The sequence below is a fragment of the Triturus cristatus genome, chromosome 2_2, assembly GCF_964204655.1.
Source record: "Triturus cristatus chromosome 2_2, aTriCri1.1, whole genome shotgun sequence".
Lineage (NCBI taxonomy): Eukaryota > Metazoa > Chordata > Amphibia > Caudata > Salamandridae > Triturus > Triturus cristatus.
This window is the reverse complement of record NC_140582.1, coordinates 545,898,567-545,915,671: the sequence shown is the minus strand read 5'-3', so window position 1 is coordinate 545,915,671 and position 17,105 is coordinate 545,898,567. Positions and strand designations below refer to the sequence as shown.

At 41.3% G+C, this 17,105-nt stretch overlaps 1 protein-coding gene across 1 annotated transcript in view; it reads left to right on the top strand.

Moving 5' to 3' along the window:
* DCHS2 (dachsous cadherin-related 2) overlaps window positions 1–17,105 on the top strand; it is a 1,150,696-nt gene that overhangs the window by 631,960 nt on the left and 501,631 nt on the right. Inside the window, exons 8-9 of the mRNA XM_085641695.1 lie at window positions 7,257–7,444; window positions 15,466–15,565. Coding sequence (XP_085497821.1) covers window positions 7,257–7,444; window positions 15,466–15,565 — 288 coding nt within the window. The remainder of the gene's footprint in view (window positions 1–7,256; window positions 7,445–15,465; window positions 15,566–17,105) is intronic.

The window sequence follows — 17,105 nt, the reverse complement described above, 5'->3', positions numbered from 1 at the left end:
ATGCCTCTGACACTGTTGATGCTGGAGCAAGATCCTGGCGGAGGTGGCGGGACTCTGAGGGTCTTCCCTCCATAGACCCATCAACATCTAAATAGAGCGGATGGACCACCAAGTTAGCAGGCGGGAAGACCGTCGAAAAAGTGATGGTGGGACCAGATCCACAAACATCTGAATCAAGCCTTAAACAAATTCCAGAAAAAGCCTGATAATTGCTAGCAGGTCCTATTCCAGAAAGCCAGGTAAGGAAAGCCATCAAACATATATCAATGGGTAAGAATTGCGATTCTCCTATTACCATGACCAGAGAATCTGGATTTCATTAAAGACACGGAGGCTGACATTATGCATTATCTTTTTAATGCAGCTTCAAGCACAGCCGCCACTAGTAGTTACATCACAAAGAAGAACATCAGAACAACAAGAGTATCCAGGCAACGGCAGCACAAGGATCAGCCTCTTTTAAATGCGATGAAAAACAAGGAAGGAGAAGAAGAAAAACTTAACAAATTCCAGAAAAAGCCTGATAATTGCTAGCAGGTCCTATTCCAGAAAGCCAGGTAAGGAAAGCCATCAAACATATATCAATGGGTAAGAATTGCGATTCTCCTATTACCATGACCAGAGAATCTGGATTTCATTAAAGACACGGAGGCTGACATTATGCATTATCTTTTTAATGCAGCTTCAAGCACAGCCGCCACTAGTAGTTACATCACAAAGAAGAACATCAGAACAACAAGAGTATCCAGGCAACGGCAGCACAAGGATCAGCCTCTTTTAAATGCGATGAAAAACAAGGAAGGAGAAGAAGAAAAACTTCCTCCGTGACAACGAAGTCCAAAAGTTGGTGACATCCAAAAGAAATAATCCATGGAACAGAGCAGGCAGGTAACTGCAGTCCAGTCAAGACGAATTATCTGAAAAGGTAAACAAAATTAGGAAAGGTACATATCACCCTATGAAGGGGAGAGAAACAACGGATGTGAAAGAAGGCAAAAGCCACAAACAAAATTGCAATCAAGAATAAAGATAGCAAAAGCACAAAGGCAATAGTAGTCTAAATTAGAAAATGAAAGAGTAATGTAATAAAAAACAAAGCATTAAATAATGCGAATAAACAGGAGGCTAAAATCCACCCTGGGAAGGGAGAGGTGGGATAATGTCAGCCTCCGTGTCTTTAATGAAATCCAGATTCTCTGGTCATGGTAATAGGAGAATCGCAATTTCATTACAAGACCGGAGGCTGCCATTATGCATGTTGGTAGTCAGCGAGAACTACATCTGATATGTGTTCGACAGGTTTGCAGTTATGTCTTGCAAAGGTAAAGGAGCTCGACCAATCAGCTGCTTTAAGGATGTCGTCTAACTTGGCTCCTTTCCAAAAGGACTGACTAGCCATAGCTCCCCTTAAGGAATGAGCTTGAAATCTAGAAAGATCGATGCCTGACAATTGCATAGCTAATTTAACCCATCTAGCTATTGTAGTAGAAGAAACAGGTTTAAAGGGTCTGACGAAAGAAAGTAGGAGTTGGGTCACGCCAGGAGAGCGAAGAGGGGTAGTCCTTAGATCATATTCTCTCATGCAGTCGACTACACATAGCTTCTTGCAAGAGTCAAATCTAGGGTAAAAAATCATATCAGACATTGTTTTAGTTCTTCAAAGAATATCAAATCTGACGCCAAAGGCATCATAGGATCTGTTGGATACCTCTAAGGCTTTAACATCCGAGACCCTACGGCAGGAAATAAGGCAAACGAGGGAAGCTAGTTTGACCGAGAGAAATTTGTTGCTTAACAGACTATTATCCGGCCAATTACAAAAAAGGTCAAGAAGTTGTCTTACATCCCAAAGCGAATCATATTTAGGCTTAGGAGGTCTCTTAAGCCTGATACTTTTCATAACTCTACAAATGATTGGGTTCTTGCCAATGGAACGACCATTAAGGAGGGAATGACCAGCGGAAATGGCCGACCTATAACAGTTAATGGATCTGTAGGAAAGACCTCTGTCAAATTGCTCTACCAGGAAATTGGTTACATGTACAATAGGGGCCTCCACGGAATCCAGGTTCCTTTCCATGCACCAACGAACCCATCTTTTCCAGATTCCGTTGTATCTAGAATGGGTACCGGGTGCCCAGGAGTCCTGGAGGAGAGATGAAGCTTGCGCCGAAAGTCCAGTGATTTCGTTGGCTCGCCTGACACTTTCCAGGCAAGAAGGCTCAAAGTCCCATTCAGAACCAGAGGATGATCGAAATCGTTTCTGTCCTTTAGGAGGTTTGGAGCAGCTGGGAGTAGAAAGGGTTTTTCGTAAGCTAATTCCAAAGTTGACGGGAACCAAGCTTGGGACGGCCAAAAAGGTGTTATTAGGACTATTGATGAGCGTTCTGTCCTCAACTTCTGGAGGACACGCTGGATCAATGCAAAGGGGGGAAAGGCATATCCCCGAAGGTCCTTCCAGAGATGGAGAAAGGCATCTACCGCTACGGCCCCCGGGTCTGGGAGCCAGCTGAAATAAATTGGAAGTTGTGCTGTGAGTCTGCTTGCGAAAAGGTCTATTTCTAGGGGACCCCAAATAAGGTTTAGATTGTTGAATATTATTGGATTTAATTTCCAATCGGTATGATCTACGAGGAACCTTGAATTCCAATCCGCACAAACATTTTTTAGGCCGGGTAGATATTCTGCTTTTAGGGAGATTTGGTGTTTTAAACAAATCATCCATAATTTCTTGGCCAGGTTGGAGAGGTCCGGAGACCTTGTTCCTCCTAAGCGATTTATATAAGCAACGGCCGATATGTTGTCCATTTTGAGGAGGACTGATTTCCCTTGAAGGGATTCCCAAGAATTTAGCTACTGATAGTTTACCAGCTGAGTTTTCTCAGGGAAATGCTAAGTTTGTGGTGCCACAACTGACTGAGATGCCTGTTGTAGCACTAGAACAGAACAGCCACAACTAGGGAATCCTTGATAATGTCCTTACCCATATCTAGACAGGACACAATCAATGTAGCTTCTAACAGACCATTTCCATGATCCTGCACTACAAATATTGGTGTAAAATGCTAGTAGGAAGACTAGACCCATTTCTGCTGGTGCTTACTCATAGGGATCAAATAGTTTTTTCTACAAATGTAACACTTCTGTCAGCATTAGGAGGTTTCACTAAGGGAATTGCATCAGAATACAATCATGGTTGCAGCTGATGTTGAAAAAGCAGATTTTGCCAGAGATGGGACTCAGACAGCTAACCTCTAAAGAGAGTATAACTAAAGTTTGTATGATAATACCATTGGTGCTATCTCTTGCTTCGTCCCAACTCCTCCATCACTTTCTCATTTTTTATCCAATAGTGCGGTGAAGCAGGGGATCGATGGTTTCAGTTTGTTTATGCTGTAGTTATATTACTCGATGTTGAACATCTGGACAACATTGGGCGTGAACTTCAAGTAAATGTGAAAAACAGAACAATGAAGACGTAAAATGGCTAATGGTGTATACATGTACCAACAATAAAACCAATACACAGATTTGAAAAACCAAAACAGATGTATTAGGCGAGCCCCAATGGCCTAACAACCTCTCTCATATCACCTCTGCCTCCTCAGCCATTGTGGCTGCAATCACGAATGCGATGGGAAGAACTTGTCACTGCCTATTAGTAGATCTGTATGTCTAACATCAGATGTTACGTGAAGGACATTTTGCTATGGTTACCGGAAAACATTGACATCCATTCCACAGTCCACCACTGTTATGCAGTGCAACACTCAAGAGTCACCAACTTTTGGCCTAGCTTCACAAGTCCAGCATGTCATTTGCCAGTTTTATTTTACTGACGAGGAAAAAGAAAAGAGGCATTCAGAATTCTTATAGGACATAAAGTTTAACACCGTACTTTTAGTAAACATATATGTACATGGTGACATTAATTTATTCTCATGACATCATTGATTCTTTGACTGGTCTGTACTTTATCCATTACTGGTCTCTAATCCATAAACCTAAATAAATTACATTGTGGCATTTTCTGGGCACAAGGCTTTACTCTGTGATTTAGCCCGTATTTCCTAGAGCAACTGTTAAGTAATTTCACCCTCTCCCATATTTCGCCTCTGTGGGAGAACCACCTATGGAATGAGCATGTTCTATGAGGTATTCTTGGCATATGTGGAGGTTCAACTCAAAGGAAGTTCTGACTGCACAAGTGTTGTCCATAAAGTATGACTTTGAAAACATTAACTATGATCAGGTCTTAAGACTTCAGTTTTTTTTAACGTTAAAACAGAAAAGGTCCAGAAGAGACTGTGGGTTGAATCTGAGTTACAATTTTTCTGCACTGTAAACATTGCCAAAGGAATTGTAAACTGTTGGGGAAATTAGGGGGCAACCTGATTCTGAGGCTATAATGAAAGGAGAAGTACTATGCAATGTTATTTGTGGGTGTGTAAATCATTTAAGGAAGTCAAAGGGGTGTCCAAATGTAAATACATTAAATATATTTTGTAACAGATAAAAGAAAAGATGCCCTTCTGTATTGTTTGTAGGAGTTATAAAGCGATCTCAGTGTGTGATGAAAAGAGAGAGGAGATAATATGGTTCTTACCAAATATACCACCAAGGCTAATTGGAAAGAATTGATGCAGTGGTCAATTCCTGTGATTGGTTCACCATTTTGGGTAAATATTCGGCGCATAACTTGTGGGGAATGGGAAGCTTTTCCCAACTGACTTACGTCTGGAGTGGGGGGCTCTACATTTCTCAAAATTGATCAAGCAGGATATATTGGGGAGTCATTTTAGAAGCAGAACAACAATGCAGGAGGCCTGATCTTAGGGTAGTCCCACCAGGAAGAGATGGGGGAATCAGGTTGGACCCTAGGGCAAATCCCCTGGTTTATATTATAGAAAATGAGGACTGTCACAACAATCTCAAACTCAGGGGAATCTTCAAGATCCAGTGAGAGTGATGACAAAAGTGACATTGAGAAGCTAAACAAGAACATTGTTTGGTCTTTAGTTGAAGAGTGGGTGAAAACAAAGGTTTTGCAAACTGTATTGTATTGAAGAAGAAAAACATTCCTAATAGACACAAGGTAAGGAATATACCTTTGTACAATGGAGTGACACTAAATGAAATGCTAAAAGTTGTGAGCAATAAGAACATTATTGAGCTTGTTGAATCCTCACAACTGGTTACTTTAGTTGTAATTTCCCTTAGGGTCCTAGAGATCTTCACAATCAGAATTATGCCATTTGGGTGGATAGATATTCTTTGCCAAACCTTCATGAAATGGTGTGAACCTTGACCTGAGCAACTGTGTAATATACTTGGGTAAGTGCATGGAACATAGCCAAAGGGGATATATCAGTATAAAAGAATGTTATATGGTTTAGCTAGAAGGGCATTGGTAATCAAGAGAATTATAAAGGAGAGTGTGGATGGAATTACTAGTGCAGTGCAATTTCAGGATGGCATTTTTGTTTGAGGTGTGCTTTAGAGAAGAAAGGCTAGACTTACAAGGTTAGCAGTTAAACTTCAAGTGATCCAGGGATGTGGTGGAGCATGCGCCAGGAAGAAAAATATACATGTGGATTGCATGCCCTGGTTGCCTCTTCAAGAGAGTCAAAATGATGGTACTGAGGTTGAACTTTAGATAGCTTATATGTTTAAGAATACTGAAGAGAGAATGTAATCCTGTCCTCATAAGGTGGAGTGGATCAAGTAAATGAAACTAGATGTTCTTAGTAATTTGGTAATAAGGTGTTTTAAGGAGCATTACACAATAAAAAAAAGCACCAGGGAGATTGAGAATTATTATTTAACCTCCAGTGTGTGTTAGCTCTGAAAGGAAGGTATCTGCATAAGGGTGATAAAACAGCCCTCAGTTTGGATTGAGAGTCATATTTTAAACAGAGCGATGAAGGACATCTTGGGACGGAACTAAGTGAAATGTCAGATAATATTTGTGATGGCTGGAATAGATAAAATGATATATAGGAGGGTTCATAATTGCAAGATTTTTAAGATCAGTGACCAATCCACCAATCTTTGTTCTACCAACCCAAAGCAGTTTGAGCTACATAAAGGTCACTGTTAGAAATTGAGTGTTGTATTTATGGGTATTTTACTATTTAGCGTAGGAAGGGGGCATATGCTTTAGTAGTTATTGACTATGTTGACTCTTATTTCATCAAATGACTGGTATTGAACATATTTTTAAAAAGTCAAATACTTTACCTGAGTCTATTGTTATGGACAATGCTCCTTAATTTCAAAGCATGAAAAAGGAAGAGTTTTGGACAGATGTGGAATACAGCAGAAAATGATTGCATTCTCTAGATTCCAATCCATAGAAGTTGTCTTCCACCAGCACCCGTAGACAATATTATTTTTTTCAAATCTTGTATTTTCACTGATATGACCACCGAATGCCCTGATTTCATATTAAAAACAGAGCTTTGGACTATACCATTTCTCGCTGAAAGGCAATATTTCTCTCCATGTGTTCCCATACCTGGCGTGTTACTCAGTGTGGTGCTTACTTTCCCTCCATGTTAAAGAACAGTAGATGTTTCACAACCCAGGCTAATGTGCTCCATAGCTAAATACTTATAAGGTCCTAAAGGCGAGACCGATTGCATTGCTAATGCTTGTTATAAGTTGTATTTAAAGAACCGTCTCATCTGACATGTGGGAAGCAGCTTCCTGGTTGTTGGGGGGGGGGGGGGGAGGGGTGCAGAATTAGAGTGACAACAACTTGATATTAGTTCCCCAGTATTCTTGGAATTGTCCAGTGCTTAATTTACTGATTGCCGGGGTGGCCAAATGCCGAGGCTACCTAGTCTTGATTCCACCTCATTCATGAATTTATTCCACCACACTGCACTTCCTGTCTCTTGAAATCACTCCTGATGGTTATTTTCAATCCCTGCTTTCTCATGTTGTCAGTGTCTTCCCATCTTCCTCCTGCTTCCTCCTTTTTCTGACTTTCTCTCGTTTGTTCCGGGTCTAAGTTTGATTAATATTATTTAGCTCGTGTCTCAAACACCGTAAGCACTGCACTTCCAGTGTCTCGGTGTGCAGGGCTTTCTACGCAGCGCTTGATACTCCGGCTAATTTAATATAGCTAGAATATTGTAATACGTGAACCATCTTAATGTGGCTAAAGGATTATATGTATTATAAAGTGACTTTCTTTAGCCGTGTGCTCCTGCGCACCTTATCATAATATTGCTATTTTCATTGGCTTTCAGGTGAAATTATCAATTGGGTTTCGTTGGACCGCGAGCAGACGTCTTACCATGAGCTGTCCGTACTGGTGACTGACCATGGAGCCCCGAGGCACACTTCTACAGCCACAGTGCACATCGCAATTACAGATCTGAACGACAACGAGCCCTTCTTCCCGCAGCTCCAACCTGGAAAAGAGCTACGCTTCAAGGTTTGTTGAATATCACGCTAGTGAATAGAGTGTTTCAGTGGTGTGAAATGAGCACCATCTAGAGTATTCTGTTGGTTTTACAACTTGCAGCACAAAAATAGTAGTAAACCAAAGTCAGTGGCGATGCAGCCAGATGTACAAACAGTAGGAAACCCTTTTCCTAAATGCAATTATCTACGAATCGCAATTAGGAAATCTGTATTCCTAACTTATGACCTAACTTATGAATTAATTTTGGGACAGATGTATTGACATTAGGATTATCAATTTCCTTTATGAGATTCTCTCCGAATCGCAATTAGGAGCTCAGTATTCCTAATGTATGACACTTTTTAGTGTTTCATTAGCGATTCCTAGTGGGTTGCAAATAGACATACCTCATGCATATTAATGAGGTTGGTTGCAAATTGCATTCCATTAGGAATCGCAGCAATCACATGAACGGTGGCCTGCTGAGGTCAGCAGACCACCATGTCTCTGATTGCTTTCTAATAAACTGACCATCAAGGTAGGAGAAGTTCCTCATAGGCCAAGTGGTCACTAAGTGGTGAACCCACGAAGCTAGTACTACTGTTGTGTGGAGACCAAAAGGTCAGATCCTAATGCCCTCACACACCTGTTTGGGTGTCATGATTCATCATTGGGCGCTCCTCGTCTGGCGGGCGCTGCAATGCCTGATGGGCCTGGGGGCTCTTTGTCAGAGATCTTTTGATCCGAATATGCCATTTGAGTGAATGCATGAGAGGAGGCTGTGCGAAAGTGGGTCAAGTGAAAAGTGGAGTGTGGCTAAAATAGACTCTGGTGCACTAAAAACAATCTTTTATGGGATAAGGGTACCAGGACTAAGTAAAAACAGTGGTGCTATCGTACGGTCACAATGCACCTAGATGGCTATTATCAAAGTGAGGTTGACATGTTTCATGCCTTGATTGCCCAAAGGGTCAGTCGGCGTTTCATCAGGACCAAAAATAGTGATTTAGCGCTCCCTGCAGAGCATGAGACCTACTTTCTAAGAAGGTATGGTCACTCAATATGTATGACACTGCACCTGAATGGTTGCTGCGCTACTATTCTACTTAAGGGAGAGAGAGATACAAAAGGTGGAAAGCATATGTGACAGAATTAAAAAATGGGTAGCCTATATCCAAAAAGCAAATTCAATTGTTCATTGTTAAATGCATTCAGAAATAATGGTGTGCGTTTTCAAGACTAGTAAGTGACACGAGAGTTTCTTAAAACAAACCATTAAGGAAGCACTTTTATTAAAACTCAGCAACAGATGAAGGCACAATATAATCATGCCAAAGGCTTACAAATAAGTGTGTTGTAAGGTGCAGTTTAATCATCAGACACATTCACGTGGTACGTTAGCCATGAGACATACCTACGTGGTGCAGCATAAAAACACGCACAGGTGCTGTGTCAACTTACCCCAAGGTGAGCAGAACAATACCCCTTAGGTTAACAATTTTTTTTTTAAATGCAGCCCGTTTTCTTTAATGGAAATTGGGATGCATTTAAAAAGAAAAGATTAACTTTGCAGTTTCATTTTTAAGAGTAGGCAGTGGTCCGTGCTGTAGGTTGACATGGCAGTTTAAAACTGCACACACAGGTTCATCAAGGGCAGGCCTGAGACAGGTTTAAAGGGCTACTTAAGTGCATGGCACAAGCAGTGCTGCAGGCACACTATTAGTATTTAATTTACAGGCCCCGGGCATATGTAGTGGACTTTACTAGGGACTTATAAGTAAATTAAATTTGCCAATTGTGGATAAGCCAAAGTTACAGGTGGAGCATTCCCATGTGTTAAGTAGAGAACATGTTCATTTTTGCATTGGTTAGCAGTGGTAAAGAACCCAGAGTCCTAGAGCCAACAGAAACAAATTCAGCAAAAAGGCGAGTAGGAAGACTAAATGTTTGGGGGTAACCCCGAAGAAAGGGTCAGGTCCAAAAATAATAATAACAATGAAAATGGTAAACACATAGAACAAAATCATATAGCAACATGTATAAAAATAAATTAAATAAAAGAATAAACCAAAGAAATCAAGCATAAAATAAAATGACCAATAAAGTTGTCATTTCTTTTTTTTTAAACAATAGAAACAATTAATAGAAATATTACCACTCCTAAGTAAGAAATATTAGGAAAACTGTTGAATTTTGGATGGGTAACATTTACTATTTCCACTGCAATCTTAGCAACAGTAGGGAAAGTGTTGGGCTTTGAAGGGGTAAGATTTACTATTCCCACTCTAATAGGAGCAATATTAGGGAAAGTAGGTATGGCCTTTGGGTGGGAGGGGGAGGAGGAAAGTAAGATTTATTATTCCCTCTCCGATCTTAGCAACAGTAGGAAAATGAAGGATTTGGCAGGTGAGATTTACTAATTTCACTCCAATGTGAGCAAAAGTACAAAATGTACTATTACTATGCCAATCTTAGCAACAGTAGGGAAAGTATTGCAGTTGACAGAGGCTAATGGTAATTAGTCTTCTGGCAGTTCAGGAAGGTAAAGGGTAACTTGTAAAATAAAAATTATTGATAAAAAGTTGACTTCACAATTGAATTCTATTTTTATTAATTAGCAGGTCCCACTCCCTAGATAAGTATTAGTATTTTAATGTTTTTAGGATGAGCAGCTAGGCCTACCACAGTGGCTTGTTATGTTAATAACACTTATATAGCGCACATTTACTACCGGTCTCTATGCGCTTATCTAAGGGATATGAAACCATACTGCACCAGAAGGCCTGTTCAAATAGAAAAGTTTTCAATCTCTTATGAAATGGAAGGAGAGAAGTTTCTCCCCGGAAGCCATCCAGTAATCCATTCCAAATCTGTGGAATTAGAACTGAAAAAGCCAGACTGCCCAAAGTAGTTTTATTAATGCGTGGGCAGGTCAGTAAGATCGCCTCAGAGGAGCGGAGGTGGTGTCTAGGAACATAGAGCATCAGCTGATCCTTAACATAGTCTGGCACCATGTAATACAACACCTTGTGTGCAAGGCACAAGCCCTTGAACCTGGCCCTCTGTTTAACTGGCAGCCAGTGCAATTGTTGCAGCAACGGTGTGGCATGCTCTCGTGTTGGTAGTTTGAACAATAATCTTGCAGCATCATTCATAATTAATTTGAGCTTACCCAGCAGCTTATCAGGGACCCGATGTATAAGACATTGCCATCGTCCAACCATGACACAATCATTGCAGCCACCACTGTTTGCATAGTTGTAAAAGAAAGAAGAGGAACCGATTTTGACAGCAGCATGAGAAGGCCCGCACAACTCCTAACCACTGTTGCAATCTGCCAAGCTATCGACGGGTTACTATCCAGCTTGACACCAAGGCTTTTCACAGCTGGCACTGATTCAGGGCCTGGACCTACTTCCCGGGATCTAATTCCCGAGGATTTCCCTTAGTGGTGATTGCGAGGATCTCAGTCTTGTCCAGATTCACTTTCAGAAAGTTTGCTTCCATCCAATTCACAGTGAACCTAAGCTATTCTGCACATTCATTTGTGCCTGCCTGGAATCCTCAATCTGTAAGATCAGCTGGGTGTCATCCATTTAGTGACACTGTTGGCAACTCAACTGTGCTAATGCCGCAATCAGGGGTTAGAGATAGATATTAAACAAGAGTGGGGACAGCGCAGAGCCCTGAGGCACCCAACAAGAAAGTGCCCCGTCTCTGGAAACATGAGCACACATCTGCACCCTCTGTGACCACCATTCAAGAATGAAAAAATCCACAGAAGTGCGGACCCTGTAATCTCGCACACCATTAACCAGTTCACAAGCACTTGATGGTCCACCGTATAAAATGCTGCAGTAAGATCCAGCAAAATCAACGCTGAGTAGTTGTTCTTGTCAGCCACCAGTCTAAGCTCAGCCAGTGCAGAGAGCATCACTAGCTCAGTATTATGATGGGCACGAAAGCCTGACTGGCAAACACGGAGCAATTGATGATACTCTATAAATTCAGTCAGGATTTTATTTACATGCCCCTCCATACTTTTGCTGGGATTGGTAACAGAGATGCTGAATGATAGTTCTTTAAGTTTTCTGGATCTGCACCAGCCTTCTTCAACAATGGACTAACCATGGCCTTCTTACATCTCAGAGGCACTTTACCCACCTCCAGTGAGGGATCAGGAGGGACAGAAATGTACTCCCCACTACAGTAAAGGCCATTTCAAACAGCTTGGGAGGTCAAGGGTCTTCCCCCGAGCCTGATTTAACAGCTTCAAGGGAAGAGGCCAGGACCTCAAGATCTAATAATGGAAATGGCGATAGCTTCTCACTGTAATGGACAGGCACCTCATCCGCTATCAATAGACACTGTAGGGACATGGAAACATTAATTTTCTACATATTCCACTTTTATGTTCCATCCACCTTACCATTGTAGGCTACACCGCTTACATAGGAGTGACTTACTAATATTTAAAAGATAGGTTTCTACCTGCTAAGAAGGGTTATTTTAAGAGGTTGCACTGCATGTTTTACACTTCAGGAGTGAGGCTTCTATGGTAGGCCTGGAGCTATGTTTTCCGCTTTCACACTAGTGGATGCCACAATTAGCACTGCAGCCCACAAGTTACATTTTGCCTTCCTACACCACAGGTGCATTTTCTGCACCATAAAGTTCGGCCTTCTAACAAAGTTAAATAGATCAATCAGGAATTAGTCAATTTGCACATACACTGGGCAGCACTAATCCCGTGTACAGAGTCTATAAACCAGCAATACAATTCAGCAAAATATGTGGGTGACCAAGTGGCATGTTCTCACACTTTACAAATATATAGTGATGGTTTTCCATTGCTGAGGTTTCTTGTCCCGGTCTGTTGGTCTATTGAACTGAACTGAGTACTTGAAATGTGCGTGTCAAGAAATACATCTCCAACACCTTTAGTCACTTAAAAACAATCTGTCTTGGATAGGGTAGTGAGAATAGAGAAAGGGGTATCTTTTCAGAATTTGATGCATGTATGGTGATTTTGGACCTTGGGCATGGAGCTTTTGGTCGTGTATTATAGAGTTTCTCTTATACAAAGTAAAGAGATCTTTCATAGTCTGATGGCACAGTTAGTACAAGTGAGCCCCATGATCCAAGAAGATATCTAGGAATATCCATGGTAAAGTTATTGCAGAAACAGTGTGGGCTTATTGAATTGATTGCTTTGTATCTCGTAATCAGCCCTGTACTGTAGATCTTCTGCTAGGCAGAGGGGTTGCGGACAGTACTTCTGATACCTCTCATAGGGCTCAAGTGTCAAAAATTTTCTTCACCTAAGTGTAACATGGATGCACAAAAATCTATTTGAACTTAAAATTCCAATCACAAATGTGGAATTTGGGAACCAAAAGCTAGACTTCTGATCAAAAACTTATGGATGGGTTGGAAAGTGCCCAGCGACTTTGCACTGTACGTTAAAGACCAACAAACTCATATGTATACGTGCATTTATACTCATTGAGCACATACTTTCACAGGCTTCAAACATGAAGAGAAGTCCTGGTAAGTTCCTCTTTAGATAAAAAAAATGGAGAGTCACTTATTTCAAGCGCATGAAGGTTTTTCTGCAAATACTATACTCTGATGCTCTGTAATATACCAATAAAGTAGCAATTCCACAGTAGGACAAACATACGATTTTGTTTTTTTAGGTTTATGATCTTAATTTTATAAAATTAACACTATTTAAGAAGTTTCTTTAAAGCATTCTACACCTCCTAAGCAGCACACTGAGGACATCTTCTGTTCTTGATATGACACGCTGAATCCAACATATTTCTTAAAACTCCCTGCATATGTACCCAGTGGTCCAACTAGATTGACTGGGAAACCAGGCTCCGTTACTGCAGAGAGATATCAGGCAGAGGTGCAGCACTTAATAAGACAGAGAATGCATTACAGAATTTACTGGCACTGAACTTTAGTGAGTGGTTCTACAATATGCTATTGAGCATTTATGGTAAGAGGTGCTACTTTGCCTATGTTTCTGGTGGTAGTACAAATCAGACTCCTTAAGGTTCTAACTCTTCTCTTCCCTTGTGAAATCTCTTAGGCATACACAGGTGCTAACCGTATCCATATTATTGACACATCCCCAGGCTAGTGCATCCTTCCTGTGTCCTTTCCAGGACAATGGTGTTTAAGCAGTCTCCTGACTGCTTGATGCCTGACCAGCCTGGTGAGTAGTTCTGATGGTCAAAGGTTATCATGCATAGTAGTTGTGATGACCCTAGTATGAGTTCTCAATTGTTACCAGAAATAAGTAGTTTTCTTTGGATGGTCATGTTGTGGAAGTGAGGAAGACCTGCAGCACATACCCTGCCTTAACACTCTACCTGACTATGGTATATGTTCCAATGCAGTCATATGAATCATTGTTGAGCACAAACTTGAACCACTCACAAGTGTATCATGTTTGGGAATGTCTTGTTTTGTCTCCTCTGATTCTTGTTGCTGTGTTTCATGATTTTATGGGCATTAGCAGTTAGTTGTGGAGATGGTAAAGCAGTCATGAGTAGTTGGAGCATGGTATAGTTGTGCTCTGTGGTGTTTGACAGCGGTCACTGACTTGCTAAGACACAGTTTTGGTACCACATTGGTTGTATTTTTGCTGACACTTGCCGGGCACAAAGGATATCTTTGTAATATGAATCCAGGATACACAGATCAGCATCATTTACCAGCTGGATGTTAAGGCTGCTGTGTTCTTTGCCGTTCAAGTACAAATACAGTGAGGCCTCTTGGTGGATGTGTTTATGCAATGGAAAGCCCCTATCCATGATGAGGGGTGGGTGTCACTGATGTGATAGAACTGCTGTTGTGTACATGAAAACGTAACATTGTATGCCACATGGGGCATGAGTACATCAATGACTTGTGGCTAGAGACCAATTGTCTCTCAAGTGTGCTGTCTTTAGGCGCTAGGGTGGGCGGAACTCAGCTACCGCCCGCATTGGAAAAATCTCGCCAAATGTCCTCCTTGCGCCCTCAAATCGCGCTAGGGGATGCCAAATCTCACTCGTGCTCAGCAACCTACCATTGTAGAGCTTTGCATGAGAAAAGATCCTGCCATGCGGCGGTTTGCGGAATTTGGCTTAGTAATGGCTTAGTAATGCGGAGTAGCCCAATTCTGCCAATTCTGCAGGTGGAACAGAATATTCTGCGCGACCCTAGTAGAGACCTAGTGGCATACAATTGTGTTGCACATCAGCGCTTTGTCTCTAGGTTTGTGGCATGTGACATGTTTTTCTTGGGTTTAATAAGGTTTCAAGAAGAGTAGAAGGCTACTAAAGTTGTCCTTATTGAATCTGAATCTCTGTATGGATTGCCACTCAGTGTAGCCCTGTAGTGTTGTCCTTTGCTGGAACCTATTTTTCCTGTATCCTCTTGTTCTGCTAAGGTGTCTCAAATGCATGTGTGACATGAGTAGATTATTTTCTTATGGAGAGTGTTTTTTTTACTGGTTGTCTTTATTGCCATTGTCCATGGCATGTAGCATTGTCATTACACTGAACGGAGGGTTGTGAAAATCTGGTTTCTCTCACCACAAGGTGTGCTTGGGTGGGAGTGGCATAAAGGGTACAATCCAATTTAGGTTTGCTTACCTATATGGTAGCCCCTTTAATTTATGTTATTCCTGCAGTGTCAGGTCCACCCAAAGGTTATTTTAATGGCAGACACAGTGAAGACTCTGTCTTCTGGAAAACTGCATTCCCCTGAACCCCCTCCCCCCCACCCCAAAATGAGGTGGGAATGGCAGGATGAGAGGAGACATATGTCAGTCCTTGGCAGATGTGCCATTACGGCCCTACATTCAATGAGGCCCTATTAGTGGCAAGATGACTCCCCATTCCTTTGTGATTTAGCCTTTGTTTGTTTTGGCCAACACCACAATTGAAACAAGTCATAAACATAGGCAATATTGATCATGTATATGCAACTCAATGGACAGATCTTTGAAATAGAACATTTATTCAGACTTTAACTTGCATTGTTTTTGGCAGGTTTTGGAATCCCAGCCAGAAGGTACTTTTGTGACCAACATATATGCAAAGGACCTTGATGCTGGAAATAATGGAACAATAGTATATTCAATTTCATCAGGTAATATTATTTTATTTATAAAATTAGAATTGTGTTTACCAACTAAAATTCTTCACTTTGAAGTGTAATCTTTGTTTTGTTCTGGAACAGATACCTTATTCCTACACCATTTGAAATGTACAAAAGTCAAATTCTATAGAAACATGCATGTCTCTCTCCACTGGATAGCTTTCTGTGCAACTTCAAAGCCAGTAATTCATAATCATTCAGTTGAACCAGATCTTCTCTCAGAGGTAGGGGTAAAATAGTATAGACAGGCTTAGATTTAATAGGGTATAGGTAGTGGTAAAGATCCAAGCATATAGGTAGATACAAATATGCAAGGGTCTAAGCAGAAATAAAAGCACTTGGGTATAGGCTCTAGGTGGAGTCGAGGTACTAGTATGGAAGTCTGGCTAAAGGTACTAGGGACAAGGTAGAGGTAATTTGGAAGAAGTAGTTTGAAAAGTATAGAGTAGACAGAGGTATAGCTATTAGAGTATAGGCAGAAGTAGATGTTTTTGAGCATAAGTGGGGATAAACATACTCAGGTGTAGTTAGCGGTAGTAGTAGCAAGTTAAAAGTGAGTCTAGAGGTCTTTGAGCTCTCAAAAGCAGTTGCAATTTGGTTCAGTGGTGTTGATTGAATAAACCTAATGTCTCAGCATAAACAGTGTATTTTTGTTGATGCTCCAAGTTAACAGTTGGAAAAGACAAACATGTACCCAGAACATGAAACAGGAATAAAAATCAATCAACACCCACCCAACCTGCTAACAACATGCCAGCAAATGCTAAAATAGCAAAGAAAAGGACACAAGAAATTAATGAAGAGCAACAAAAGTCCTCTGAAGAAACAGTGAAAGGAGGATCGCAGCATCATTTTAGAGAAAGACCAACAGGTATCACATACAATTAAGGGGGATATTCTCAAGGACCTATCGCCGAGTTAGTGGCACTTTATCGCCGCCAAAGTGGCGATAAATCCATTGCACTATTCACAAGCTGGTGCTAACAGCTGATATCAACAGTTTTCCGGCTATAGCAGCCGCAAAAATCATTGCCACAGATGACACGGCAGCTAACGCTGATGAGATGCAGAGTAGGCATTGCAGTGCAAAAAGCCGCAACAGCACCACTTCACAACATTCTCAATGACCAGCCAGATTGGCGATAAGTTCACAAAACATGCAATAAGGAGTGTTAGCAGCAGGGAGTTAACACCTGCTCTTACCTGGTGTTAAGTTGGGTGGCAACCTGCACCATGAAAGGGATCCCAGCCCAGAGGCACACCTGCAGAATGACAGATGCCATGGAGCCACTGTTCATGCAGCTCGGAGCCCCAAGAGGGCCACAACACCCACCGCCACCACCCCCAGGACCACCCCGGGGATCCCCCGGACAAAGCTATTTCACATCAACTGTACGAAATCCGGAACAAAAGAATTTGTCTGATGTCGCACAATCACAACAATCAACAATCATTTGTGGTCAGAAAAAGGCGAATCAGTCATTCATCTTTGAATTTCAAAACAAAACAATTTATTCAAATTAAACCAAAT